General features: G+C 43.0%; 1 protein-coding gene across 39 annotated transcripts in view; it reads left to right on the top strand.

The window, feature by feature from the left end:
• The window catches only part of BAZ2B (bromodomain adjacent to zinc finger domain 2B), a 277,531-nt gene that overhangs the window by 121,620 nt on the left and 132,228 nt on the right, over window positions 1–23,683 (top strand). For all 39 annotated transcript variants that reach the window (XM_037913210.2, XM_043524903.1, XM_043524922.1 and 36 more), the window contains one exon: window positions 2,746–2,901. In XM_037913210.2, the coding sequence (XP_037769138.1) occupies window positions 2,748–2,901 (154 nt within the window). In that variant the 5' untranslated portion in view covers window positions 2,746–2,747. Of the gene's footprint in view, window positions 1–2,745; window positions 2,902–23,683 lie in introns of those variants that run through there.

Genomic DNA, 23,683 nt, shown 5'->3' with positions numbered 1-23,683 from the left:
CCCACTAATGATGAAACTGCCTTAAGAACTGCTGATTGAGTTGCATAGCACATAACGCTTATAGAGACCTATATTTGGAGAATTCTGGTTGCACACAAGTCCATCTTCCTTTCCTTTTGGATTAAGCAGTTTTTGCCTCTTTGTGTGTATTTAAGCCATTAGGAACTCAAGCAGGCTTCTTTAGCACTCATCTTTGAACGTTATGCACTGGTGCACACGTGAGCTTGTTAATATAACATTTACTTATGAATGCTGGGCTGCAAGTGTGCTTTATTTTTTTATGAAAAACAGCACTGAATCATTTATCTTTATTCAAAAAAGTCAAGAAAGAATAAAAAGAATTCTGTGGACTTTGAAAAAGTATAATCCAGACTTGGACACAGCTATACTTATAGTTAAACTTCAGTTATTTACACTGACAGTTTGTGATTAAACAATGTGTTAAATATAGTTAGCTTTTAAAATTAAACCCAACTAGTCTAAGATCCATAGTTCTGGGCCAAATCAGGACTTACTGTCTGGGTTCTGTGTATTCTTTGTAGCACAGTGTTCAGCAGTGAACACTCCATAGCTGGTAGTAGGTCACTTAGGGCATGTCTACACTAACCTCCGGAGCGATCGATCCAGAGGGGTTGATTTATCACGTCTAGTGAAGACACGATAAATTGACCATGAAGCACTGTCCCATTGACTCCACTGGAGTGAGAAGCGTAGGCGGAGTCGATGGGGGAATGTCAGCAGTCGACCTACCGCACTGAAGACACCTCAGTAAGTAGATCTAAGTACGTCGACTTCAGCTACATTATTCACATAGCTGAAGTTGCGTAACTTAGATCGATTCCTCTCCCCCCCACCCCCAGTGTAGGCCAGGCCTTACTCACCTGTTTTTATCCTTAATCCTTGCCTTCCACTGCCCGAATAGCACAAGAAATTGTGTATTTGTGGAGGAGGGGGAGTGAGTTGAGGTCCAAGTGGAGGTGCTCTGTATCCTGGCCTTCCAAATAACCATTTGGGAATTCATCAGTTACTCTACCACCAGATCAGGAGTAACTGTCCTTTTACAGTTAAGAAATTATTACTGTTTATTTAATTGGTTGTTTGGAACTGACAGTGTGTCTGCCCTATACAATATGCACAGTAAAGGAAGTCCTTGTTCTAAAAAACTTAAAGGTGAGAGTGTCTGTCTCAGCTGTTGTTGAGGTCAGATGGCTTGTACTCAGAGACCTGGGATCCCCATCCAGTTGTCAGCCCAGCCCAGGGCTGGTTGAATCAGGCTACCAACTCTGAGGCCGGAGGGGATTCCATGATGATGGGGTTGTTGTACAAAGGGATATGTCAAACTGCTTTTAAAACTAAAAGGTATCAACATTCTTAATGCAGATATATGGGAGGCCCCAGAACTATTGGAACGGACTCTGGGGTCTCCCTCTAGTTGTAATAATAGATCAGCATCATGGGGTTTGGGGAAGAGACATTGTGATCCCCACTTCTACTCTATCCTGAATTTCCTGCAGACTTGACAGACTGGCTCAAATGGCTGTTTGGTTCAGTTTTCCATGTGTTTGTCATTATGATTATTCTTTCATTTGTCTGGATGTAACTGTTATAAATATATTTGAGAAATTAATTTTCCAACAGGTTTCAATATTTTGTTGGTATTAATTATTTTTGATGATACATTTATTTTCATCTGTACCCTAATTTAAAAAGGGGCCCTTACCCTTTGCTGTAGACTCTCTACAACGCATTTAAAGTGCTGTATACAATATATAAACATTGAGCACAAGAAACATTATAAGATCTTTACAGTTAGTTTCCCACCAGAACCCTCACAATCTCTTACCTCTTGGGAGAACAGATGGTCCTTGCAGCGTGCCCTGGACATGGTTTCAAATCAAGGAGGGAGCAAGTTCCAACGCTAGGGGCTGTCCTAGAGAACACACTGCTGGCTGACCCAACTCTCTCTCACTGAATTGGGGTGCTTCAGCTGATTGCAAATGTGGCAGTCGTCATCTTTGCATATGTGCAGCATGCCTCCAGTGGCATGTAACCAGAATTCATCACCGAATTTTGTCCACTGGTTGAATCATGAGCTTCCCTGGCGTGGGCTGGGTACTGACAGGGAGTGTGACGTGAATGCTGATCCATGCCCCCAGTATGGCACAGGAAAAGAAGCTGTCCTTTGGATAAGTAGGTGCCAGACCATTTAGTGCACATATATAGTGCATTTCATCTGCTCTAGCTAGGAGGGAAGATGCTGGATAAGGATCTTATGTGGAAAGGAAATAACTAGCTTATTTAAAGCAGCTACAGTTCTCATTTTAGTAAACTGTTTTCTTTAATATTAAACATTTTATAGTGTACAAATTATATTCACTTCAATTACTTGTTCTTAAAATGTACTTAGAACAGCTAATGCCTGTGCAGTTACAAATACAGAAGAAAGTCATTAAATAAAATAAGACCCAGAAAAAGCAGAATTTAAATAAATCACTCTCATTGTATAACAGAATTATCTAAAATTATCATTGTCCTTTTAATCTTTGCAGAAAATAATTTCCTGGGTTTTTTTATTTAGCTTTTTGATGGATTATAAATTTGTTCTTTTAATTTATTCCTTCGCAAACTGTCTTTAAACATCTTAGGTGTAATTCCATGTATATTTGTATTTTAGTACAATTCACCTACCATTCATTTCCTTAATGGGTAGAAAAATATTTATTCTTTATGTTCTGTTTCTTACAGATATGGAGTCAGGAGAGCGACTAACATCATCATCAGCCTCCTCTACTACAGCTACTTCCTCTCCTGCATCTTCTACACCTTCCGTAGCGTCAGCAGTTTCAAAAGGTGGCCTTTCCACTGGAGCTGCATCCCTTAGCTCCACAATCAACACATGTGGTAAATATTCTTAATTAATTTTTACTTTATTAATTTGTAGTATGATTTGCATGTATGTAGCATATTTTAGGCAATTTCAGAATGCTGCATGTATTACAGGATTAAGCGTAATAAGATAAAACTGGTACATCAAATGAAAATCAAAGATACAGAGTAAACTGCATATCAGGCTGAAGTTGTTTCTATGTTTTAGTTATACAATAGAAACCATTACCTCCAAAAGATTGAAAATGATGTTTTGCTAACTCTGAAACACTGTTTAATTTATAAAGCAACCTCACTAGTATTGCAGAGAAAATCAACACGAAAAATCAGTGCAGCAGATCACAAGTGTACATATATTGTACATAAGGATAGAAATTTTAGGAATAGACCTGATAAAACTAAAGTTCAGGTTCCTGAATGCATGTCTCTTAGTCAGAGTTAAGCCCAGTCACTACCCTAATTGTGTGTCCTCTGATGTGGTTTTTGAAGAGGCTTGTAGGAGAAGGGCTTTCTCTAATGGACCTCCTGGTCAAATTTTTGGAATTCCAAACATCACAGTCTGAAATTACTGTATTCTGACCATCCAAACTCAGCTGGGAAAGCCATATGGGGGAGTTCTCAACTGAACATCTCAATTGCTATAGGAGTGCAAGTCTCTGTATCTCTGGAACAACAACTCATCAATAAACCAGCACTTCAGGCTCTCCCTACTCAGGGACGATCTAGAATATGAAGATGTTAGTCACTTGTATAATAGAAACTTGCAATGCTTTCTCCCTTCTTTCTAGGGAAAAGTTCATGTCTGTCTGTTAGTTTTATTAATGTTGAAGATCCTAATACAGCACAGCAAATGAAAAGGTCTGTAGATAGGACCTTATAATGCAAGTAGCTCACCATAGTCCAAAGTAAATGTAGTTCCTTCTAGTGGAATTGGCTGAAGCCTATTCCATCAAACTGAAGAATGCTCCTGCCCTGATCACTTAAAACCAGTGTGTTGTTTCTGTCCCAGCCTGGTACCACTCACTTTCAGCTTTGCTCTGGAGAAGGTAAAAAACAAAATAGTCTACTATGTCTGAGGCAATATCTGAACAATACTTCTTTGTAATTGCTTGAAAAGAAGCCACTAGAGGAGCTTCTTACTTTAAGTGGACCAGCTAAGCTGATGAGTCTCTTCTTTTTCCACACTGTTCCAAAAAATACAGATGTGTGTGTCCATCCTCGTTGGCCCCTGCCACTTGCATTGTAAGGTTCTGGTTATATGGTGGTTTCCTAATATACCGTAGGAGTTAATTTACATGTGACTCAAATCTCTTAGGTCACATTGAGGATTTACCAGAGTTTTCTACTCCCTCTGCCCTATTTATGTTGTCCCTATGTGTCTCCTGTAGTAGTATATTTTTAGAAGTATTTTGGTAATTTGCACACAAATTAATAAATACAATAAAGATCTTTTTAAAGAGAGAATAAAGTTGGTAGTTATGTTTAGGATAGTAAAATATCTAAGGGTATGTCTACACTATGAAATTAGGTCGATATTATAGACTTCGATTTTTAGACATCCATTTTATACAGTCAGTTGCGTATGTCCCCACTAAGTGCATGAAGTTGGCGGAGTGCGTCGTCACTACCATGGCTAGCATCGACTAACAGAGCGGTGCACTGTGGGTAGCTATCCCACCGTTCCCACAATCTTTGCCGCCCATTGGAATTCTGGGTTAAGCTCCCAATGCCTGATGGGGCAAAAACATTGTCACGGGTGGTTTTGGATACATGTCGTCAGTCGCCCCTCCCTCCATGAAAGCAACAGCAATCGTTTCGCGCCTTTTTTCCGTGCGGACGCCATACTGCTTTCAGCAGACAGTGCAGTAGGACTGCTAACCGTCGTCATCCACTGCTTCCGGTGCAACTCTGCTCTGCTGCTATTGTCTCAATAGCGAACTTCTCCGTGTTGTCTGTCATGGGCTCCCAGGTACGTGTGTTCTTTCTTGGGAAATGTGCACTGTGCTAACCGTCATCCTCCACCACTTCCGCTGCAACTCTGCTCTCATGAATCCATCTCGCAGGTCCTCTCATGTTCTCTATAAATATCTATTCTTGTGGCATCCATCATCAGCCACCACTTCCGTGCAACTCTGCTATCCTGCAGATGTCATACCACAGCAAGCATGGAGCCTGCTCAGATCACCGCGGCAGTTATGAACATTGTAAACACCTCATGCATTATCCTGCAGTATGTGCAGAACCAGAACCTGCAAAAGCAGGTGAGGAGGTGATGGCAGCGTGGTGACGAGAGTGATGAGGACATGGACACAGACTTCTCTCAAAGTACGGGCCCCGGCAATTTGGACAGCCTGGTGGCAATGGGGCAGGCTCATGCTGTGGAATGCTGATTCTGGGCCCAGCAAACAAGCACAGACTGGTGGGACCGCATAGTCTTGTAGGTATGGGATGATTCCCAGTGGCTGCAAAACTTTCGCATGTGTAAGGGCACTTTCATGGAACCCTGAAGTGCAAGAATACCAAGATGAGAGCAGCCCTCACAGTTCACAAGCGAGTGGCGATAGCCCTGTGGAAGCTTGCAACGCCAGACAGCTACCAGTCAGTCGGGAATCAATTTGGAGTGGGCAAATCTACTGTGGGGGCTGCTGTGATCCAGATAGCCAATGCAATCACTGAGCTGCTGCTATCAAGGGTAGTGACTCTGGGAAATGTGCAGGTCATAGTGGATGGCTTTGCTGCAATGGGATTCCCTAACTGTGGTGGGGCGATAGACGGAACGCATATCCCTATCTTGGGACCGAAATCTTGGCAGCCAGTACGTAAACCGCAAGGGAGCCTTTTCAATGGTGCTGCAAGCACTGGTGGATCACAAGGGACGTTTCACCGAGATCAACGTGGGATGGCCGGGAAAGGTACATGACGCTCTCCTCTTCAGGAACGCTGGTCTGTATGAACAGCTGCAAAAAGGGACTTACTTCCCAGACCAGAAAATAACTGTTGAGGATGTTGAAATGCCTATAGTTATCCTTGGGACCCAGCCTACCCCTTAATGCCATGGCCAAAGCCATACACAGGCACCCTGGACAGTAGTAAGGAGCTATTCAGCTATAGGCTGAGCAAGTGCAGAATGGTGGTAGAATGTGCATTTGGACGTTTAAAAGCGTGCTGATGCAGTTTACTGACTTGGTTAGACCTCAGCGAAACCAATATTCCCATTGTTATTGCTGCTTGCTGTGTGCTCCACAATATCTGTGAGAGTAAGGGGGAGACATTTATGGTGGGGTGGGAAGTTGAGGCAAATCACCTGGCCGCTGATTACGTGCAGCCAGACACCTGGGTGATTAGAACAGCACAGCAGGGTGCGCTGCGCATCAGAGAAGCTTAGAAAACAAGTTTCATGAATGGCCAGGCTACCGTGTGACAGTTCTGTTTGTTTCCCCTTGATAAAAACCCACCCCCTTGGTTCACTCTACTTCCCTGTAAGCCAACTGCCCTCCCCCTTCGATCACTGCTTGCAGAGACAATAAAGTCATTGTTGTTTCAAAATCATGCATTCTTTATTAATTCATCACACAAATAGGGGGATAACTGCCAAGGTAGCCCAGGAGGGGAGGAGGGAAGGACAAAGCCACACTGCACTTCAAAACTTATTGAATGCCAGCCTTCTGTTGCTTGGGCAGTCCTCTGGGGTGGAGTGATTGGGTGCCCGGAGAGCCCCCCCACGTTCTTGGGCATCTGGGTGAGGAGGCTATGGAACTTGGAGAGGAGGATGGGCAGTTACACAAGGGCTTCAGCAGGGGTCTGCTCTTGCTGCCTTTCCTGCAGCTCCACCAGATGCCGGAGCGTATCAGTTTGATCCCCCAGTAACCTCAGCATTGCATCCTGCTTCCTCTCATCACGCTGCCACCACCTCTCATCTTCCTCGTCCCTCCTGTCCTCGCATTCATTTTCTGCTTTCCTGTACTCTGCCATTGTTTGCCTCCACGCATTCTGCTGAGCTCTTTCAATGCAGGAGGACTGCATGAGCTCAGAGAGCATTTTATTGCGAGTGCGTTTTTTTCGCGTTCTTATCTGCACTAGCCTCTGGAATGGAGATGATGGGGGGAGCATTGAAACATATGCAGCTGCGGGAGGAAAAAAAGGGAGAGTAGTATTTAAAAAGACACATTTTAGGGAACAATGTGTAGACTCTTCCATGGTGAACCAGGCTGTTAACATTACATAGCACATGTGCTTTCAGTACAAGGTCGCATTTTGCCTCTTATATTGAGGGCCTGCCGGTTTGATGTGAGAGATCACACACGCAGGGCCGGGCAGCAGAATTCAGCTTGCAGGCAGCTATGGTAAGCCACAGTCTTTTGGCTTCTTCAGCCTTCATAACATGTGGGAATGGTTTCAAACAGTAGCATCCTCCTTTCCCATACCAAGCACTCCTTGGGTTGGCCATTTAAAAGGAGGGGCTGCGTTTTTTGGGTTAACGTGCAGCACAAACCCAACTAACCCCCCACCCCCAATTCTCTGGGATGATCACTTCACCCCTCCTCCCACTGCGTGACTAGTATCAGGGAAGATCCCTGCCAGCCAAATGTGAACAGCTCAGCGTGAACGCCCCCCCCCCCCCCCCCCCCCCCCGCGTGTCTAAAAGTGGAGATGATTTCTTTTCAGCCACAAGCAAACAGCACAACAGGAACGGCCACCTCTGAATGTCCCCTTAATAATGTCCCTGGAGGATTTCTGCTCCATCCCCAGATACGTTAACAGACTTTTCCAGTAGCTGTATTGGCCGCGAATGCATCCCAAGTCTTCAGGGCAAATTAATCATTAAACACGCTTGCTTTTAAACCATGTATTATATTTACAAAGGTACACTCACCAGAGGTGGCTTCTCCAGCTTCATGGTCCGGTAGCCCACCTTGGGAGGGTTGGGAGGGTATTGGCTCCAGTGTAATAAACAGTTCCTGGCTGTCGGGGAGAAACGTTTCTCTGCTTGCCGGTTGTGCGCTGTCCTCCTCCTCATCTTCCTCGTCCCCAAAATCCTCATCCCTGTTGCATGAGACTTCCCCCTTGTAGGTGTCCACAGACAGGGGTGTGGTAGTAGTGGGGCACCCCCTAGAATTGCATGCAGCTCCTCATAGAAGAGGCATGTCTGGGGCTCTGACTCAGAGTGGCCATTTGCCTCTTTGTTTTTTTGGTAGGCTTGCCTGAGCTCTTTAATTTTCACGTGGCACTGCTGTGGGTCCCTGTTATAGCCTCTGTCCATCATGCCCTTGGAGATATTTTCAAATATATTGGCATTTCCTCTTTTGGAACAGAGTTCTGATAGCACGGATTCGTCTCCCCATACAGCGATCAGATCCAGTACCCCCCGTTCGGTCCATGCTGAGCTCTTTTTCTATTCTGGGACTGCATGGTCACCTCTGCTGATGAGCTTGCCACGGTGGCCAAACAGGAAATGAAATTCAAAAGTTCCCAGTGCTTTTCCTGTGTACCTGGCTAGTGCATCTGAGTTGAAATTGCTGTCCAGAGCGGTCACAATGGAGCACTCTGGGATAGCTCCTGGAGGCCAATAGCATCGAATTGCATCCACACTACCCCAAATTCGACCTGGTGATGTCGATTTCAGCATTAATCCCCTTGTCGGGGAGGAGTACGGAAATCTATTTTAAGAGTCCTTTAAGTTGACAAAAATGGTTTTGTCGTGTGGACGGGTGCAGGGTTAAATCGATCTAACGCTGCTAAATTCGACCTAAACTCGTAGTGTAGACCAGGGCTAAGTTTATTTTGTCTTCATTAGAAAATTCAATAGTCCTTTGCATATCTTTTGAGTCAGCATGTAGACGTTTCACTAGCTTTTCTTTTGATTGTTGACTTTATTCTTTATACAAGACCATTGTTTCTTTTTTGTCCGAGACCATGGATTGATTTAAATCAAAGCAATTTAAATCACCAATTTTGATTATGATTCAAATCAGCAAGCAGGAAACTTTGATTTAAATAATCTATTTTAATAATGTTTTGCATTTGAACGTTTTAGTTATTTGCCTGAAGAAAAGTTCTTTGAGTGATTGCAAATGTCCATTCTACTTCAGGATGTGTGTGTTTGTGCCCAGTGCACTGAAGTTGGAGATGTCTTCTCATAGCAGTACCCATCAGGGTAATGTGTTTGCCCTCCTCACACTCATACTGGTAAAGGAGCTGCCCTCTTCCTCAGTTCCTTTTCACTGCCTGTGGCCAGAATTCTGAGTGTCTATGCTTGTCTATACAATCTCTCTCTCTCTCCTCTAGAGAAGGTTTATTAAACTTTGTAAACAGTTAGTAGGTAGCTGCATAGTTAGCTTTATTGTGGTACTCATTCATTTAGTTTAGTTTTCTGGAAGCTGGGGTGGAGCATCAGACTTTTTTCTCTGCGATACTGCATGGACACTTGATATCAGGACATGCCTAGGTCTCTGGCCTCAAAAGCCCTATGATAGCTGTAAGAAATCCATGCTAGTTGTTAAACCTCACTCTCGGTGCATAAGTGTGTACTTGAGGGTCATGTTCAGAATGGTCCCTTTTTTGCAGGGGGCTTAAGCCTCAGACCAAGAAAGATAGGGAGGTGAGGTTTTGTCACATCATAATGTAAGCAGATTTGCGTCCTCTTTCAGAAACAAGTTGCTTGGTACATGCACACAGAGGCTCCATTCCATTTGGGAGCACTCCTCTGAACATTGCAGTGTCTTCTCATCAGAGATTTTCAGAAGGGAGAAAAAGCCATTTCCCCCCTTCCCTGGTACTGTGTAAGGAGATGAAGACAGATGACTTATGTGCCTCTAGAGCTAGAAGGCCACTTTCTTCTAGGAGATCTCAGGGCTTGTCTGCTCTGTGCCACAGTCCAGACTAGTAGTGTGTGATTTGTAGAGTGCTCTAGCTGTGTAGACCCTACTGGCACAAATTGAAAGGTACCTAGTTTGCATTAACCCTGTTTAAAAGGGGACTGCATCAGTGGGAACTAGTGCAGTCCCCTTTTAAGGTACCTTTGAGTTTGCTCCAGCAGGGTCTACACCTGGCAGTTGGAGCGCAATGCATTAGAACACTGTACAGATCATACCCCAAAAGTCTGGACTGTAGTACCATGTAGAGAAGCCCAAGGTTTTCGGTGGGACCCCCAAGCAGGAGTGTGGATACCAGAGGTAGAGCACTAACTCTGGCACGGCGCTCCCCAGTATTTCATGCTTTCTTGACCCATCAGGCAGAGGTGATGACTTCAACTCCAACGTCAGGACCATTGAGATCGATTCTATTGGCTGCAACTTCTCCTTTATCTATGCAGCAGACATCTGCTTATACTGTTCTCTTGGTACTGACAATGCCAGAGGCAGATGCAGCGGATAAAGACTCAGTACTGGATTCTACAAATGTGTTGGATGTAGCTGTTGGCACAGTCTACTTCACAAGCTCTAGTACCCACTTCATCAGCAGTGGTGTTCCACTCCACTTCAGTTTTGATGCAACAGACCTCAGTACTACGGCAAGCAAGACTTCTACAGAGTTGCGGCCTAGCTGTCTGGTATCCTCTTAGAGTAAACCAAGCATGCTTTCCCTGGTACTAACCGGGTCGGGTCACATCCCAACCACCTGCACTGCATGGTACTGCACCACCCTGGCTGTCGGGTTACTTGGCTCTTCTTTGGGGTCAGAGGTGAGATCATATTGTGATGGGTTGGAATCACGGAAACCCACTGGGAGCTGCCACCTCATGTGCCAAGACTACTTCTGCCCCTGCTTTCCTGCCCAGTCAGCTTAGGACTCCAGCACCCTGCCTGGTTTGAACCAGACCTGCTAGCCTGCTGCAACGCCAGACCCAGATCTGAACCATGTCCCCTAACAGCTGAAGGCTCAATTGAAAGCAGCTTACAGAAGTGTTCCTGTCTTTAACACTGAGATGCCCAACTCCCAATGGGGTCCAAACCCCAAATAAATCCGTTTTACCCTATATAAAGCTTATACAGCAGAAGTGGGCAAACTACGGCCCGCAGGCCACATCCGGACTGCGGGACCCTCCTGCCTGGCCCCTGGCCCAGGAGGCTAGCCCCCGGCCCCTCCCCTGTAGCCTCAGCTCACTACACCGCCGTCGCAATGCTCTGGGTGGTGCAGCGGGGCTGCACGCTCCTGGGGCAGTGCAGCTGCAGAGCCCGGCCTGACCCTGTGCTCTGTGCCGCGCGGTAAGGGGGTAGGGAGCAGGGTGGGTTGGATAGAGTGCAGGGGAGTTCGGGGGGGTGGGCAGGGGGTCGATAGGGGTCGGGGCTGTCAGAAGGCGGGGAACAGGGGGGTTGAATGGGGGCAGGGGTCTCGGGGGGCAGGAAGGGTGGGGTTGGATGAGGCAGGGGTTCTGGGAGCAGTCAGGGGACAGAGATAAGGGGTGGTTGGATGGGGCCAGGGTGCTGGGGGGGGGGGGGCGTCAGGAAACAGGGGGGTTGGATGGCGCAGGAGTCCGGGGGGGGGGCTGTCAGGGGGTGAGAAGTGGGGGGAGGAGTGGGGGACTGGGCCATGCCCCCCTCCTCTAACTGGCCCTCCATACAATTTTCAAAACCCGTTGCGGCCCTCAGGCCAAAAAGTTTTGCCCGCCCCTGTTATACAGGGTAAACTTATAAATTTTTCACCCTCTATAACACTGATAGAGAGAGATGCACAGCTGTTTGCCCCCCCCCAAGGTATTAATACATACTCTGGGTTAATTAATAAATGCAAAGTGATTTTATTAAATACAGAAAGTAGGATTTAAGTGGTTCCAACTAGTAACAGACAGAACAAAGTGAATTACCAGGCAAAATAAAATAAAACACGCAAGTCTAAGTCTAGTACAGTAATAAAAATTGAATACAAATTTAATCTCACCCTTAGAGATGTTTCAATAAGTTTCTTTCACAGACTGGGCACCTTCCTAGTCTGGGCACAATCCTTTCCCCTAGTACAGCCCTTGTTCCAGCTCAAGTGGTAGCTAGGGGATTCCTCATGATGGCTCCTTTTTGGTCTGTTCCACCCACCTGTATATCTTTTGCATAAGGCGGGAATCCTTTGTCCCTCTGGGTTCCCACCCCTTCTTCTCCATGGAAAAACACCAGGTTAAAGATGGATTTCAGTTCAGGTGACATGATCACATGTCCTGTGAGACCCCCCCCCAAGCCTTCATTCTTCGCAGCCTGACACACAGGAAGGCCTGCCTGCAAACAGAGCCATCCACAGTCAATTGTCCTGGTTGGTGGAAGCCATCAAGATTCCAAACCGCCATTAATGGCCTACACTTTGCATAATTACAATAGGCCCTCAGAGTTATATTTCATATTTCTAGTTTCAGATACAAGAGTGATACATTTATACAAATAGGGTGACCACATTCAGTAGATTATAAGCTTCGTAATGATACCTTACAAAAGACCTTTTGCATGAAGCATATTTTAGTTATATTATATTCACACTCATCAGCATACTTTCATAAAATCATATAGAGTGCATCACACATATGTATTGTGATGTCGTTTTCAGTCCCACGTTATTCTACAAGAGCTCATGGGGCTTCATGTACATTTCTGGGTCATGTATCTATAGGTGACATTTGCAAAGCAGTAACCTGGTTGTTGGTGCCTAACTTCACAAAATGTTCACTATATCTCAACAGTCAAGAGGTGATGCCAAATTCAGGTGAGCAGTGTTAGTCTCTGTTAAAGTAGATTCTGAACCTCATCTCCTGACTGAACAGCTTGTGAATTACGTGGAGTGGAATGAACATGTGGAATCACTCAAAGAAGGAAAAATGGTTACTAACAAATTGTGTAAGTCTTGTTCTTCAAGATGTGTTGTATATGTCCATTCCATGTCCCACCTTCTTTCCCTCTGTATAACCGTATAACTTACTAATATCCAGTATGAAGGAACTGATGGAGGCTTGGGACGGCTCTGATCCCTTTATACCATTGGCTAGCAGCATGAGCGTGCACAGGGCACATACGCTACCCCAACGGGTATTGCTATGGGAAAAACATTTCTGGTTTCTGTGCATTGGGCATGCACATACCTGAAGTGTAATGGACATGTGCATCGTGTCTCAAAGAAAAACAGTTACAGAACAGGTTAGTAACTGTTTGGTTTTTTTTGCTTCACATTGGTTGGTAACCATTAAAACATGTTAATTTGCAACTAAATTTAGCCTAAATTGGTGTTTCTTTTTGCTAACAAAAACACACTATATCTATTTACATTTATTTAAGTAATTATGTAGTTTAGTTATTTAGAGTCTAGATTTTTTTTACTTTTTAATGATAGGAAGTAGTAAATAATGCAGTTCTTATATACTAGATTATTTTTTTATCTGTGATTTTTGTCAAACTGTATTTGAATGGAAATTCAAATAAATTAAAAATGTGTAAAAAATTTACTTTTTCTAGTGAGTAAAAACTACCTTTAATGTGCTGGATAAATAAAAAAAAAGTTTTATCAAAATATGTTTTGCATTTAAAACTGATTTTATTGAACAGAGGAAATATAATCTATAGTTAGGGAATTGAACTGATTGTTCTGGCCACTGTGTCCTTCAAGATTTTAGAACTAGTAGAGCAAATTGTCTCACCCCTAGTTTTTGTTCATAAATTGAGAGAGGAAAACAAGCTTTCCTGTCTTTTCAGCTCCCAATTGGTTACTCAGCTTTGAATGAACTAGTCATTGAACTGGTATAGGTGAATAAACTGAAAGGAAGAAAATATTCTCTCTGCATCAGCTGTTAAAAGCTGGTTTAGCACTTTGGTTCAAGGTGCTTTGGCTTTAACTTTCACCAGTTCAGTGGTTTGACTTCCATTAAAACCTGGCAGCAAACATGTACTGCTTAATAATATTTTTTATATTTAATTTAAATGATATTAATAGATTATAAGAAGCTTTGGCCTTAACATAGGTTGTCAATTTCAAATGGGTTTATAAACTTGTTTGGTTTTAAATAAAAATCCGATTTAAATTAAAAAAAATTTGTTTTTTTGTTTTGTTTTTTTTTTAATCATGAGTTTTTATCCTCCTGTCTCACAGATCGTGGTAGTGGAGAGTGTCAGAAACTCCAGTATACCATGAATAGTTCATTCTGTTTGGTTCGAGGACAGACTTTTTGTTTACCCCCTATTCATAAAAGTGTATTTTTTCCTACAGGCATGTTGTAGTCTTCCGAACAGGCTGGAATTCGATTTGCTGTAACCTTCTTCTCCAAACTTTATAGGTGATTCTTCCTTTAGTCTAATTGGCATAACATATTACAGTTTACATTTGGAAGGGCACCTCAAGTTTTTACTTGAGAGTTGCCGTGTCCTAGAGAAATTTCCCCAAAAATATTTAGCTCTGTCTCTAAACTGGAGCCAAAGCAACAAAGCTTGTGTTTATTTTATTCATTATTTTATTTTTTGCCACAATACACATACAGTTGGTATCATGGTTTCATTAAATCACTCCTACATTAAATTTGCAAGATATTCTAAGTGGACAAGATGGAATAAAATAGTCACCTTTGTTTCAGTTTCCAACCTCAGATCTCATTCATACATGTAACTTCTTTTTAAAAAAAAAAAAAAAAAGCACCAATGATTGTGGGTTCATCAGTTCCATTGTGTTAATTATAATATTACATCTTTTACCAATATAGTTCTTCCAGGTCTAATAAAATTGCTCAGGTTTCTTTAGCATAAGCAATTATTGTTTTTAAGGGCATGAAGTCAAAAACACTTTAATCTGTGCATATAATTAGAGAGGCACAATTAGGGAGATTCACATTTCCTCCAGTTCGGTGTAATTATTTCCTTTGCAGTAGTCAATAGTCTTGTAAATAGTCTGTGATATAAACTTCAGTACCTGTATCATACAAATCCCTAAAATACATAGGGAATTCTGTATGCAGTACTAAAAAGATTATATTACAAATAAGTTATTTTCGGGTTCTCCCAGTTCAAATGGAAAAAGTATGCATGAGAAAATACAGAGAAAAATACAACAGTCCTATGTATGCAATTTAGGTGGAGTAAAATAATAGTGATGCAAAAGTTTATGGTGTTTGTTTTATTTGCTACTATGTTTTTAATCACTGAACAAATATCTAAACAAGCAACTGAGTAGATCGTTGGATGCCTTTTTATCTAGTCGTCCATTGGTGAAAAATAATAAAGAACATTGTAAAGGAAAATAAATTTTTGCACCCTGATGAGATGTCAGCACTTTTGCAAGTGCTTACTCACATGAATAAACCTTTCTGTAATTCAGTGGTTATACTTTTGCAAATGTTGCAGGACTGGGCCCAAAGCAAAGCTAATGAAAGACGAGCAATTCCCTTACTATTTTGGTGATATCGGTAGTGAAGAAACTTCAGAAAAATCCTGGTTAAATAGTCTGACCTCTTTGAGGAGTTAAATAAAGGAAGTTCATTAATTTTTTATAAAACATCAATGTAAATAATTCTTTCTTAAACCAAGAGCTTCTGCCAAAGTCAGATTCATTAATCTTTTTGGAGTTCAGGATTTCTCCCAAATTTGAATCATGGGAAAGTGAACCCTGTAGCATTGTGAACATAGATTCCCAAACTAAGTGGATAGCTTTAATTGAAGAGGTAGATGATTTCCAATTTACATAGCTAAAATTATAGCAATGAAGAATTTGTAAAGTTAAGTACCAACTATTTTCATGTCCCTCCATCTCAATCCCAAATTATCCTTGAGCAGCTTCAGGGACTGTTGAGTAATAGCAGATTTAGTAAATAAAATGTAAACTGTATAACTCCATTGCCTTTGACTTCAGTGCTTTTGTCAAACTCACTTTTGCCAAACATTTGGGCCTCAGTCTGCGGTCCTTTGCACAGACTCCCATGAATTTATTAATAGTTCTATATGCTGAGTGCCTACAGGATCTTCATTTTGTGTGACACTATTTAGGTGTTTTAAAAACATAGAAAAGGCTTTTTTCCCAATAAAAGTGAATTTTGATAAAGATAGGTGGAGTTTGGGGGTGCGTGGTAGTAATCCCATAATAGCACAGCTGTGAGTTAGAGGCCCTGAATGTTTCTCCCACCTGTGATACTAACAAGACTTCATACTTCACTCTCATGTAGCATTATGCAAAATATTTAATATAGTACATCCAAAAAAAATGCATTAAAAAGTTAGGTGCGCAGAAGTTAGGAAATGCCAGAATTAAGGTTGCTTGTGCAATCTTAATTTGGCCTGTTTGTGCCTATGCTGTATGATAGTCTTCAGTTACATGATCACATACTATTTCTTTCCCCCACGTGGCCCCTACCTCATTCAGGCTTCAATCTTGTCTTTTAAAGTGTACATTTTTTGGAACAGGGACTGTATTCAAATCTATGTGCCTACAGTGCCAGCAGAGCGTGCTACAGGAATATACATATTTAGTAATCATAATAAACATATACCATGTCCATGACAAGTTCTAACTTTTAAAGGTCATTTTTGAGTAACATGAAAGCAAACATAACAAAAAATCTGAGAGCCATATAACTTAAAAATATTTGACTCACATTCTTCAGACTTTTAAAAAAAAGTCTCTAGGCTAAGATTAAACATGCAGAATATAAAAATGACTGCATGGGTTTGAGTGTATTTTGGAAATGTGTAATTTTAGTCTGATATATATATAGATATGTCTTCAATAAAATCTACATTTAAAGAAAATAAACACCAGGATTTTCAGGACCCAGTAGGTAGGTTCCTAAATTCATATTCAGATTCCTAAATAATAAGTCAATTTTTTTCATAAGTGTTGAGCTCTCAGCAGTTCCCATAGACCTCATTGGGAATGGGTGTATACTCAGCACTCTTACAAATCTGGCCACTTAGGCTACAGTGCTATGTATGCGTATGGATGTGCTTAACTTTATTCACAAGGAGTTCCATTGGCTACCCATTGCTCTTGAAGTTAAGCATATGCATAAGGATTTGGGCCTTAATTATCTGCTGAAACATGATAGCCTTTCCACTAACTTCACTGGGCATAGGATCTGGTCTTAGGAGCTTAACTTTAGGCACTGAATTTTGAAAATCTTGTCTGAGAATTTAAGCCTAAAAAGAACACACACACCCCCGGCCCTGCATTATAAGAGGGAGTTAAAAATGAAGATTTAGAAATGGCATTTATCTTTGTAACTTAATCATGGTCTTGTTTCTGTGATTCCATAATGAGAGTGTGTGTAAATTTTGATTCTTAATTATAATAATATGCAAGTTTTTGTATGTAAATATTTTGTGTGTAAATATTTTAATACTTTAGGCAGTTTTTTGGGCTGCACTTTGAGGCTCAGTTTAATTTACAAACATTTTAGATGCAGTTCACTTTGTTTTTTGTTTGTTTCACTCAATTTTTCCAAATGCTAATTAAAGTATGTGACCTTTACTTGGGAATACAACCTTTTCTGTTGATTAGCCACAGTTTTCAGCTTGTTACACTGCAGGCACAATCACCAGTGCTGTGAAATTATGCATACAATTTGAAAGAGCTAGAGCCTAATGTTGGAAGACATGTTGCAACAAGCTTTTATAGCATTGTAAAGATTAAAGAAGTTTGAAAAACAGAGAAAATAACATACATGGACTTCTGTCACAGTAAGTGGTCTCCTGGATTCTCTATAAGATAAAATGTCTTGGCATCACTAGTATTTTAAATTTTGTTTCCAAAAATGTCTAGCTAATCATTTTTGTACTTCGACCGATAAATGAAGGATTTTGTTCACTGTTGCTTTATATTTAAGGCATTAGTTAAGTATTTATCCCTTTTTAATTCTTTTGAAAAGCATTGTTCTATTTCAGCATGAAGTTCATTAATATTAATAAAGGCATTTGCAGTTATCATTCCTTGTTACTAAGACACCAGCGTTGTAGAAATGGATGCTGGCCTTTGGGGCAATGCTTTCAATCATTTATCTGTGTACTGGCTAGTAGAATTTCAAAAGCTCTGCTCAAATATATTCTGCCTATTAAAATGTAAGTCAAGAGTCTTAGGCAATGCAGTTTTGTATTAAATTTCATTATGCAAAACATGCACACAGTAAGCCAGCAACTTAAATAGAGATGGAAAAAAAAAGTATTAATCTACAATCAGAATATTAATGTATCTTAGAAAAGAAAGATAATGATTATTTTGGAAGGAAAATGTCATTATAATCCAGTTTGTTGTAAAAAGGACTTTGTTTTGAGGACAAATGGAAGGACAGTTCCAATTTGAAAATATTTTTTAAAATACATATTTAAAAATTGATAGCTTCTGTTTTTTAGGCACATTAAAGAGTGGCTCAGTTACCACATAGTAATGTTTTTTCAAAAGGCCTGTTTGAAACTCTCACATGTTATGCCTTTGTTTATGTTAAGTGCATTATATTATAAAAACATTCTTCTTCAAGTACTATGTTAGGTGTGTGCGTGCACAGCTGCCAGGGATTTTTCTCTTAAGTGGTATCCAGAGTCCTCTGCTCATGCTCCGGTATATGAGGCGCCGCCGGCCCTGTACCCTCTCAGTTCCTTCTTACTGCCTGTAATGGTTGCAGGAATATCTTTCTCTCTTTGTAATTCGCAAAGTTCTCTTAGTGGTTTCCCTTTCATAACTTTTGTATATAGTTGTATATAGTTACCTTAAGTAGAGTGAGCTAGATAAGTAGTCAGGTTAGAATAGTCAGTGGTCCCCTCAGGGATTTTGTCCCTGGGACGGCGCCTGCCCCGGTCCCCAGGATTCAAACTGTGTGCTGTTTGTCACAAACTCATGCTGGTCAGTGAACCTCACACAAGCTGTCTGAAATGTCTGGGGGAATCGCACATTAAAGAGAAGTGCAAAATTTGTAAGGGCTTTATGGTACGCACTCAGAAAGACAGAGACGCTTTCTGGACTGTCTCTCTCCCTTCCTCCCTGAATGGGCCAGGGTCACCTTGGACCACAGCGTGCTCTGCACCCTGAAGTCTTCATCCTCCATTCCTCCCTCCTTCCCTGTGCCTCTTCAGGGACCCTTCTAACGAGCATCTTCTCATCCAGGAGGTGGAATCCCTCCTATGTCTGGGGGCCATGGAGGAGGTTCCTCAAGATATGAGGGGGAAAGGGTCTTACTCCTGGTACTTCCTAATCCCGAAGGCCAAAGGGGGCCTTAGACCCATCCTAGACCTGTGTCACTTCAACAGATATCTCAAGAAGTTGAAGTTCTGCATGGTCTCCCTGGCCTCCATCATCCCCTCTGGATCAAGGAGACTCGTATGCCACCCTCAACTTAAAGGATACCTACTTCCATATTTCTATCTTCCATGGCCACAGGAGATTCCTCCATTTTTGTGGTGGGGCAGCGCCACTATCAATTCATGGCACTGCCCTTCAGCTTATTTTCTGCTTTGAGGGTCTTCACAAAGTGCATGGCGCGGTGGTGGCTGCTTACTTGAGGCACTGAGACGTTCAGATCTATCCATATCTTGACGACTGGCTTGTCAGAGGAAGGTCACAGGCCTAAGTGCAGCCCAGCCTTTCTTTGGTGCAAGTCACCTGTCAGGAACTAGGCCTGCTTATCAACGAACAAAAACGATTCTGACCCCCGTTCACAGAATAGAGTTTATAGGAGCAGTATTCAACTCCACCTGTGCCAGAGTCCCAATTCCAAGCTACGCTGAATCTCATTGCACATGTCAGAGCTCACCCGCTCATGACTGCCTGGGTATGCCTCAAGTTATTGGGTCACATGGCACTGTGTACCTACGTGGTTCAACGTGCGTGGCTATGGCTCAGACTTCTACAGACATGGCTGGCATAGGTCTTCTCTCCCAGCAGAGACGATTTGGACTTAGTGGTCACAGTTCCATCGAACGTCCTGTCATTTCTGACTTGGTGGACAGAACCATGAGCTGTTTTGAAAGGGTAACATTGGTCTCTGACGCATCAGATTGGGGGATGGGGAGCCCACCTTGGCAACCGGAGTACCCAGGGTCTCTGATCTCAGGAGGATTGTTCCCTCCAAATAAATGTCAGGGAGCTCAGGATGATACCCTGGCTTGCCAGGCATTCTTCCCCATCTAAGGGGTAGAATGGTACACATTTTGACGGACTATACAGCTGTAATGTTTTACATCGACAAGCAAGGTGGAGCTCGCTCTTCTGCCCTGTGTCAAGAGGCTCTGACTGTGGGACTTCTGTGTGCAGCATGCCATTCATCTTGAGGCTTCGCACTTCCCGGGCACCCGAAATGCACTGGTGGACTGCCTCATCAGGTCCTTCTCTTCTCGCCACGAGTGGTCACTCCACCTGGAGTTAATCAACGTGATCTTCCGAAAGTGAGGGACTCCCCAGGTGGATCTATTTACATCCGGACAGAACAGGAAATGTCAGTAGTTTTGCTCGTTCATGGACTAGCCAGAGTTTCCCTGTCTGCCACTTTCCTGCTCCCATGGATGGAAACACTGCTGTATGCCTTCCTGCCGATACCTCTGGTTCACAAGATCCTACTGAAGGTCAAGATGGACAAAGCAAAGTTCATCCTGGTAGCTCTGGTGTGGCCATGCCAGCAGTGGTTCGGCACACTTTTTGACCTCTCGGTGGCAACCATGCCAGAGCTCCCACTGTGATCATACTTACTCTCACATAACCAAGGCTGTCTGCTCCACCCGAACCTCTTGTCACTGTATCTCATAGCGTGGCTGCGCGGAGGAACAGGCCTGCTCGGAGTAAGTCCAACACATCCTGTTGGGTAGCAGGAAGCCTTCCATGAGGGCAACTTACTTGGCCAGTCTCTCTCTACGATCCATCTTGGACTACCTGCTACATCGCAAGCACCAAACCTGGTCCTATCAAGGCTCACTGGTCCTCCTTTCGAGCTGCTGGGCTCGTGTTCTCTGCTGCTCCTCTTGTGAAAGGTCTCCTTCCTGGTGGATATAACTTTGGCTCGCAGGGTCTCAGAGATTAGAGCGTTGATGTCTGAACTCCCGTATATGGTCCAGCTGTGCCCCACCCCACCTTCTGATCTAAGGTGGTGTCACAGTTCCGCAATAATCAGGACATCTTCCTACCGCTTTTCTTTCTGAAGCCTCACAAGCTGAACGAGGACCAGTCGGTTATGCTCTTTGTATGTTAGATAGGCCTTAGTCTTCTACATCGAGAGGACCAGACTCTTCCATAAGTCAACGCAGCTCTTCATCGCGGTGGTGGTGGGGTGAAAGAGAATCCTTGTGTGTCCGCTCAGAGAATCTCCTTGTGGATAACTGCCTGCTGTGAACAAGCAGGGGTGTCACCTCTGGCCATGGTGATGGCCCTTTCCGTTAGAGCGCAAGCTTCATCAGCGGCCTTACTTACGCAGGTACCGATCCAGGATATCTGTAGAGCCGCCACCTTGTCTTCGGTTCAGACCTTTGCATCCCACTACACCATCACCCAGCAGGCCCAGGACAATGCCAACTTCATCAGAGCAGTGTTGCAAGCAGCACAACCATGAATTTTGAGCCCATCTCCAGGGATACTGCTTGTGAGTCACCTAACGTGGAATTGACCTGAGCAAGCACTCGAAGAATTAAAAACGGTTACCTACCTTTTGTAACTGTTGTTCAAGATGTGTTGCTCACATCCATTCCATGACTCGTCCTCCTTCCTCACTGTCAGAGTCAATGGCAAGAAGGAACTGAGAGGGCACTGGGCCGGTGGTGCCTCATATGAGTGCAGGGCTCCAGGGGGCACCAGAGCCAGCCCTATGGATATCATTAAGGAAAAAATCTGTGTCAGCCATGCACATGGCACATGCACACCTAACATGGAATGGACATGAGCAACACATCTCAAAGAACAACAGTTACGAAAGGTAAGTAACCATTTTTTCAATGGGTGACCAGGAAATACAATTTTCACCAGTTTAAAGGGATCACTGTCAAGGTTTTAACTTCACCTTTGTTAAAACTACTGTGCACATAATGTTTTCAGTATTGGGCATGATGTTTCACTTGTCACTTGGTCGTGCTAATAAAACAAAACTTAAAAATTCCGAGTACAGACAAATGTCTGAGTACAGAGCGTGTGATATCATAAGATGTGATGATCAAAAGCATTATTCTTAGTTATCCTTTACATGCATTGGTACAGTATTGCATTGGGGGGAAAAAAACAGAGGAAGGAGTAAAATTAGCCAAGAGAGAGATTTCAGTAAGAGCCAATACTGGACTTGTGTGCAAAACAGCAGAAGTATGGTGAGATCTTGTGCATATCTGGGCAAGGAACAGATTCTTCCCCATCCTGCTCCACAGATCATAGGTCACCAGCACAGACCCCCCACTTTAAGCATGTCACTCATTCCCCTCCTCAGACTTCTTCTTTAGCTCTATGCCATTTTCCAAATTTAGACTCCTTGGTATTAAGCCTTGTACAACTCTTTGCCTCTGCCTGCATGTCAGCACTTATTTCTGCTCCCCATATCACATCTTCTGCTCTGCCAATTACATTTTTCTTTGTTGTTCCTCTTCTCTACTTTCCATCTCTCATCTTCATGTCTTTCCACCTGCTTGTGAGTGCTAATATTATTTATATTGAGGTACCACCCAAAGGCCCCAATCCTCGTGGGACCTCGTGCCAGGCTTTGTATAAATAGGTAAGGCACAGTATCTGCTCTGGAGAGCTTAGAGTCTGATTTGAAGTGAGATACAGCAAGTGAGTATGACAAACAATAGGAGGGAAAGGTGGGAGGGAAAAGGTAAGATCACATGGGTATGGAGGTTGACTGTTGTACAACTTGAGATTCTAGATCATTTGAAAAGTTTTGAGAGGGAGAAATCCAGCCAGCCTGGCTACTGCCTAATCTCACCATGACAGAATTCTTGTGTGCATCACAGCAGAAGTGGGTCATGAAGGAGGAGAGGGTAGCTGCTTTATGGATAAATTCAGGAAGGAAGTTCCAGATATAATAGGCAGTTGTAAGAAAGCTCAAATACATATGTGGGAGTAGACAAAAGGGCATTCAGGGCTGGCAGCTACACTTGCCCCTTTGCCCACTTCCAGTGTTCCAGTCATCTCTTTGTTGATCTTTGAAGTCTTGCTTACAAAACACTTCAACTTTGTCTTCCACTGCTGATCTCTGCTCCTGCTCTATCTGCTCCGTCCCTCTTTCCCCACCTTATTCACAATTTAAAATAAATAAATGGATTTACCAGATTCATTCTCAATCTCAAAGCTTAAGGAGTGACTTGATTAGTCTATAAGTATCTACATGGGGAACAAATACTTAATAATAGGCTCTTCAATCTAGCAGAGAAAGGTGTAACATGATCCAGTGGCCAGGAGCTGCTCTACCAATTTTGCCGACCCAAGCAGTTGCTGCCAAATTGCTGCTGCTGCAACAGCGGTGGAGCTGCTGCTGAATTGCCACTGCGCCCGGAAGAGCAGCGGAGCTCCTGCCCAAAAACCGCCGCGGTGGGAAGAGCAGTGGAGCTGCCACCGAATTGTCACCGTGGGACACGGACTGCCACCCCAAGCACCTGCTTGGAAAGCTGGTGCCTGGAGCCGGCCCTGCCAGTAGCTGGAAGTTGAATTTAGACAAATTCAGACTGAAAATAAGGCGTAAATGTTTAACAGTTAAAATAATTAACCATTGGAACAATTACCAAAACTCTTGGTGAATTCTCCACCACTGCTAATTTTTAAATCTAGATTGGATGATTTTTCTAAAAGATAAACTCTGGTAATTCTTTGGGGGAAGTTTTATGGTCTGTGTTATGCAGGAGTGAGCCTAGATGATCCCAATGATCTCTTCCGGCCTTAGAATCTATGAATAGATTACAGT

The sequence above is a fragment of the Chelonia mydas genome, chromosome 11, assembly GCF_015237465.2.
Source record: "Chelonia mydas isolate rCheMyd1 chromosome 11, rCheMyd1.pri.v2, whole genome shotgun sequence".
NCBI classification, from domain to species: Eukaryota; Metazoa; Chordata; order Testudines; family Cheloniidae; genus Chelonia; species Chelonia mydas.
This window is presented reverse-complemented; position numbering and strand designations above follow the sequence as displayed.